At 43.7% G+C, this 7,500-nt stretch overlaps 1 protein-coding gene across 1 annotated transcript in view; it reads right to left on the minus strand.

Moving 5' to 3' along the window:
• Positions 1-7,500, minus strand: part of LOC310821659 (sphingosine kinase 1-like) — a 23,221-nt gene that overhangs the window by 9,764 nt on the left and 5,957 nt on the right. Inside the window, exon 2 of the mRNA XM_083693791.1 lies at positions 3,310-3,459. Within this exon, the coding sequence (XP_083549917.1) occupies positions 3,310-3,459 (150 nt within the window). The remainder of the gene's footprint in view (positions 1-3,309; positions 3,460-7,500) is intronic.

Genomic DNA, 7,500 nt, shown 5'->3' on the forward strand with positions numbered 1-7,500 from the left:
TCTTTCTCTCTCTCTATCTCTTTCTCTCTCCTCTCTCTCCCTGTGAGCTGGGAAAGGGCTTATTCCTGGGCTGCTGTCTGAGACTGTGGTAAAAGAACAATGAGAGATGGGGAGAAGAGAAATTCAATAGACTGACAAGGGGGATTCAAAAAGCTACAGCACTACAGCCACCTTCCAGTATCCACACCAGCAACCCACACAGAATGTAGAGTGCATTGGCCCATGCATTCTAAGTGGATATTGAGCTAGCTAACAGTATATCCCCCCCCCCCAAAGGACCACCAATGAATCCTACCACGTCATCATCATCACCACCATCACACCCAGTTTAGGAAAGAACATGCTGGACGTGAGAGGTTGGAGGGGTGGCTGAGAGCTCCTGAAAGTGTCAGGAACGGATGATGAGTTTGTCTACTTTAAGCAACATTGAAAAGTAGATTGAGAAGGAATGTAAGGTTAAATGTGTGTCACGTTAATCTGTTTATTGAGACGAGGCAAGAAGAACCGTGACAATAGCAATCGGCAAGCAACTGGCACCGGCGCGCCTTGACCACAGGCTCCGGGAAAGGACGAGGAAAGTCAGGATACACTCACCAAGTGAGGCAGATGGAAACCGAACACGAGCAATACGAAGAAATCCAAGATAAATTAGATGAAGTTTTAGAACTACAATCGTCAGCCGTAAAGAGAGTGGATTCTATGGACACAAAACTCCAGGCCCTTACACACGTGACTTAATATAATAATAATAATAATAATAATAATAATAATAATAATATACACCATTTAGCTAAAGCTTTTATCCAAAGCGCCTTACATTGCAGGGAGTGCATACTTTTTTCAGTATATATGGTCCCAGCGGGAACCCCAACCTAAGCGTTGTTAGCGCCATGTTCTATGTTCTCTGTTCCATGTTCTATATTCCATGTTCTACCAACTGAGCCACAGAGGACAGAGGACCACCACACGCATAGACAAGGAGTCAATCTTGACGCACAGGAGAAAAAGATCTCCGAACTTCAGTTAAAACTGCACCAGGCTGGAGAGCTTAGTGGCATAGCAGACTAAGGCATATTTACGAGGAATAATAATCTAATATTAAGCAAAAGTGACTGAGGCTGGGTGAAGCTTCTGTACTGATTGCAGTGTGCCTTTACAGCCCCATCTGAGCATGCCCAGTAGGGTACACAGACATAGATGGGATTGTGGATGTACAGTACTGAGTTCTTGCCCTTATAAGGCCATGGTCCTTTCATCACATCCTGTGGTTAGGAAATAGATAAGTACTGTACTGTAGGTGTGAACAGACTTTGTTATCTCCTCATTAGCCTGTTGTCCTTGGCCAACCACACAAACACAGGGCTTATCACCACACACATTATATGATACAACACATCAGAGGGCCGATGAGGGCAATGGAGACTGTAAAACGATTACAGAGGAAGGTTGGAGATGTCACTGATCTGTCGCACCCAAACCCGTCTAAACCAATGACTTCAGATCGGCCATGACAGTCTCATATGTCCTGTAGTTTCTGAAAGTACAAACAACCTGTCCTGAACATTAATGAGTGAATTACCTTTTAGAGTAATTTAATTGTTTGATTGACAGTTAAATACATTTGACTGAAACAGAAATATTTGAATACTTGCAAATTAAAAGTTTTATTTAAAAAAATATATATATATTAATATACAAGACCCGGACGAAAGTGACATTACAGTAAATGAGAACTTGGGTTTGATTCAATATAATTATTTATTTTTTAAATATGTTTTTAGGGCATTTCTGCTTTATTGAGAGAGACAGTAGAGATTGACAGGATGACATGCAAGACATGTCGAGGGTCGGAATCGAACCAGGAGCCTTGCGATTACGTGGTAAGCGCATTAGTGTGCTATACCACTAAGCACCCCAAGAGTTTGAGACTTAAACCTACAGTAGTGGTGGTTTACACTTTATAAAGGGATATTTTATAATGATGCACATTATTTGTCTTGATAATAGCAGCTATTGTAATTGATGATAGTCGTCAATCTTGATAGCAGAGAACACCCAAGCTTGTTTTCCTAGAGCAGCCACACTGCGTAATATATCCTCACCAGCCCATTTGCTCTCTGTGAGAGTTTTATGGGTTCATTTAAAACTACAGATTCAGTATAAATTAATGAATATATAGTACGCTAGATATAATTCATAAACTTGATAGTAATACACCTGATAAATGTTTAAAATGTCAACTTACAAGGGATTCAATTCCATTCAATCCTTTCATGCCTTTTGGGCATGTCCTAAAATATGAGTTAAGTAGTCAGAATTGTAAAATTAGCTGTCACAGGCTTTGAAGACAAGGATTAATTTAAAACATTAAATATGTATTTTGCATGATGTGTCACATGACAGTGTACTGAAATATCCAGTGGGGTGGACAGTTCTTCTTCTACTGTACTTCCCTAATTCCATTTTTTTTTTTTATTGAACAGATTTATTTATTTTCTCGTTTTGACTTCTAAACCAATAAAGATAATTGTAAACCCCCCCCCCCCCGAAAATACCCAGTTTAGATTATGATGATTATTATTATCAGTATGGCCCGTGACATCCCTACAAATCATGCAACAACATTTATAGTGATTTGTGCGTGTGCGTGTGTGTGTGTGTGTGTGTGCGTGTGTGTGTGCATGTACATATATCTACATTACATAACGGATCAAGGGATGCATATGTGCAGCAGCAGTTGATCATCGTAATGACTGTGACAGAGAGAGATCAAAACATGCAAAGGATTTATACTAGAGGGGAGGGAGAGGGTGAGAGAGGGAGGGGGAGGGTGAGAGAGGGGACAGAGAGGGAGGGGGAGGGTAGAGAGAGAGAGAGAGAGAGGGAGGGAGGGAGAGAGAGAGAGAGAGAGAGAGAGAGAGAGAGAGAGAGAGAGAGAGACTAGAATTACCAGTGATGACCAGTGTGTGTGTGTGTGTGTGTGTGTGTGTGTGTGTGTGTGTGTGTGTGCGTGTGTATGTATGTGTGGGTGCGTGCCTTATCTCTAGACTCACCAGTGATGACCAGTGTGTGTGTGTGTGTGTGTGTGTGTGTGTGTGTGTGTGTGTGTGTGTGTGTGTGTGTGTGCGTGCGTGCGTGCGTGTGTGTGTGTGTGTGCGTGTGTGCTCTCTCTTTAGACTCACCAGTGATGACCTGTGTGTGTGTGTGTGTGTGTGTGTGTGTGTGTGTGTGTGTGTGTGTGTGTGCGTGTGTGCGTGTATGTGCGTGTGCGTGTGCGTGTGCGTGTGCATGCCCTATCTCTAGACTCACCAGTGATGACCAGTGTGTGTGGCACCCCGGCCTCCTGGAGCATGTGTTGGACATGGTCAGTGAAGAGACTGAGGGCCTGGCCTTTCCCACTGTGAGGGTTCAGCAGCAACATCACCCTGCAGGGTCGACGGACCTCACTGTACAGCACTGCTACATTCAAACAGAGGAACGGCGGTTAGATGTGGTTATGAAACATTTTGAACATCCAGAATTTTCTGTGGCACTGGCTGAACAGAGAATATCAATATAATTTAAGCCATTTAACTGACGTTTTTATCCAAAGCGACTTACATTGCAGTGAGTGCGTACATTTTTCAGTATATATGGTCCCAGCGGGAATCAAACCCACAACCTAAGCGTTGTTTCTACCAACTGAGCCACAGAGGAACACTCATAATCAAGGGTGACAATAACTACTAGAAACACGCTGTAATGGGTGTGACATCAATGTTGTGGGTTTGGTTCCCGATTATATCAAATAAAATATGTTCATAATATCATTCGGGAGAAGTTGTACTAAGAAGTTGTTACTAAAATAGCCTTAGTATTCCTCAGAATAACTGAAGGAACAAATACTTAGAACTACAGTACAGTAGGATTCAGAGCTTCTTTGACAGTTAGTTTAGTTTCTCCTAGAATTTGAATTCTATTTCGATGGAGTTTCCGCTCATAAAACCTTCTAGAATATCAAAGTGTTCTAATCCGGGAGGAGAGCGAGCTAAACAAGTTTGACAGTTTGAGGGATGAGTTGCTCTCGGTGGAACGACTATTGTAGTTTCGGGATGATTAATTGGCAGGATTTGTTCATGTAAATAACCACAACCTCACATTCACGGACTACTGTACACTACTGCATGCTGCTTTCACAGGTTAGGAGTTAACACCTCCAGTATTTCAAGTTATCTAAGGCGTTGGTTGGAATTTGGTCTTGTGGCCTTGAAACAAACTGTAGGTGCATGGTATGACTGAATGAGGTGTGTCTGAAAGCACTTAACGTGATAATATTGTCTTGATATGTTTGCTAACTTAAGCTCACATGACATCACCTCCAGCTTTATTAGCCACAGAAAACATAAGCCTTGTTAAGATACAAAAACACACTTCTGACACATACTGGATGTCATTTGAGCTACACCTACTTTAGTTTGCTTGTAGGCCTTTACTGTATACGGATATACGGATATGGAATAGTCCCAAATGTACAAACTCCACACTTAATCAAGCACACTTGAAAGTACTTGACATTGTGTATTTCACTCAGATCTGTCCAACACACTTTCCCTAAATTGAAGCTTTTTTTTTAACGACCTCTGGACCTGTCCCAAACCGTGGTCTAATGATAGAATACTAGTTCCAGGGCTGGGCCATATTGCATCATTTGGAACATGGCCCATGCCAAGGCAGTTGGCAGCAGTGTGTCCAGACCGTGTTTCTGTCCCGACAGCACGCCCACAAGAACTCTCTTGTCTAATTTGGACCCAATGCCACTTCCTCTTAGCCCCCCCCCCCCCCCCCGCCCCCCTCCCTCGCCCCCCCCATTTCAAAACATCACCCTATCATCAACAATCTGTGTTGGAGTGACATACCCTGTCACGGCTATAAAAATGCATGGCCGATAAGTTGCATGATTTTACGTGGTGGGCCAGTGTGGATATTGGAACATAGCCTGTTTCTGCCCCCCACCATCAGGCCAGGCAAGGGCACCATGGTACAGCATGGGCACATGTGACACATTGAAAAACACCAACAAAAGCACAGCCAAACCAATGGAGAGACAGAGGGGAAAAATCGATCAACAATCTGGTTTCTCTAGAATTAAACTCATGATTCATTTTGTTTGGTGCTTCCACAATGGTGCCTTTGTGCCCAGAGAACGGCACGGCTCCATTTCTAGAATCAGGATTGTGGCTAATGATACTAGCCGCTGCTGGTGTGTGTGTGTGTGTGTGTGTGTGTGTGTGGGTGTGTGTGTGTGTGTGTGTGTGCGTGTGCGTGTTTGTTTGTTTTGGGGCTGGGTGAAGCTTCTGTACTGATTGCAGTGTGCCTTTACAGCCCCATCTGAGCATGCCCAGTAGGGTACACAGACATAGATGGGATTGTGGATGTACAGTACTGAGTTCTTGCCCTTATAAGGTCATGGTCCTTTCATCACATCCTGTGGTCAGGATATAGATGTACTGTACTGTAGGTGTGAGCAGACTTTGTTTTCCTTTCATTAGCCTGTTGTCCTTGGCCAACCACACAAACACAGACAGGGCTTATCACCACACACATTATATGATGAAATAAAAACGAAGGTATTAACTTGTAGGGAGGACAGATGAGAGGACGGATGAGGGCAATGGAGATTACAGAGGAAGGTTGGAGATGTCACTAATCTGTCGCATCCAAACCCAACTAAACCAATGACTTCAGATCGGTCATGACAGGCGTAAACAAAGAAACCCAAAGGAATGAATGGTTGCTGCACCACAGTTCAGATGAATTCACTTGAGCTACGATTACTGAGATAGTCTCATACGTCCTGTAGTTTCTGAAAGTACAAACAATCTGTCCTGAACTTTAATGAAATAATTACTACTGCAGAACAGTTGCCACAGTGAATGTCAGGCGAAATGAAAAGGAGAAAAACCCCAAGAGCTCGAAAAAAACTAAAAATGTTCTTCTGGTTGTGCAGTATCTTATAATAGCAAACTTGCGCACGCACGCGCGCGCGCACACACACACACACAGCCACACACACACAAACACACAGACACACACACACAGACACACACACACACACACACACACACACACACAGACACACACAGACACACACAAACACACACACACAGACACACACACACACACACACTGTCTTATAATAGCAAACTTTCAGTATTGCGTGACAGATCTCTCTCTCCTATTCCGCTCCCATTACCCGACAGCAGAGGAGGGTGTTTGTTTATTTATTTATTAACTACAACCTTCCCGCTCGCTTTTCCTCGAACGCAGCGGTGTGTGGGGCTACAGTAATCTCAGCACCCAACTGTGTCATATACCTTACAGAAAAAAGGTTTATGATAAAGGTCGATGTCTACAGACACACTCGGTCAGCAGATCTGGTCTCGTGGTAGCACATAAGGCTGAGTGCTGGAAAAAGCAAGTATTACACAGGCCAGACTTGGTCCAAATGTGGGGGCCAGCCCTGGCTGAGAGTTGGCCATTTGCTGTGGGCCAGCTCTGGTATGAGGAATGTGGACTTGACACGTTCCTGTAGCTACTGGGCCATATTTGGTGTGTGGTTGGGACCTGGGCCACATCCACATGCTGGACAAGGTCTGACCTTTTCATGGCTCAGGAATGGTAGCCAGAGCCGGTCCACTTCTGGCCCACAAAAAAAGTTGTACCTGAGCCACATCCAGATGTCAGTAGAAAACAGACGTGGGCCAGATCTGGGCCGTCATTTCTCTGCTGACCGGGCAGTGACAGACAGTGACCGTCATCAAAGATGACTCACACTACAGCAAAACCCTAAAACACTAAAAAGATTCCATGAATTCTGCATGAGTCACCCAATCTTACTTCTGAGTTCCGTTCTATACATTCTAAGATAAGAATTCTGCACTAGTTACTGTCATTCTATCTCTATGGTCACTCACACAGATTTAGAATTCTTCATTGTCACATTCTAATACTGTGGTAAATTGGAGTTCTGAGTTCAGAGTTCCTTATCTGCAGTGAGGCGTGACACAGTGTTAATTGCAGCAGAATGAGACTGAGATGAGATGGCACTATCTTTTATGGGCAAGGCACAAGGTGCCAAGAGTTTTTCCATGCTCCACTGGGCACCAGGCAAGGTGGTTATGAATGCCTGATGATGTTTATTGCTGCTCTCTCTCTCTCTGGTCTTTTGGGAGTTCAGGGTGGCGGAGAGAGACTGGTGCATGTGCGTGTGTGTGTGTGTGTGTGTGTGTGTGTGTGTGTGTGTGTGTGTGTGTGTGTGTGTGTGTGTGTGTGTGTGCACACACTGTATATATACATTACATAACAGTGTGTGTGTGTGTTGGTGTGTATGAGAGCCCCGGCCCTGTTCAAATATTTTGAAAATGCATCCTTGTAGTACTGTACTAATTACTGTTCTGAGTGATAGGTTCAAAGAAAAGGAATTACAAACTTTCATGTCATGTGAGTATTTGGTTGGTTTTT

This window comes from Argentina silus (assembly GCF_951799395.1).
Source record: "Argentina silus genome assembly, chromosome: 22".
Lineage (NCBI taxonomy): Eukaryota > Metazoa > Chordata > Actinopteri > Argentiniformes > Argentinidae > Argentina > Argentina silus.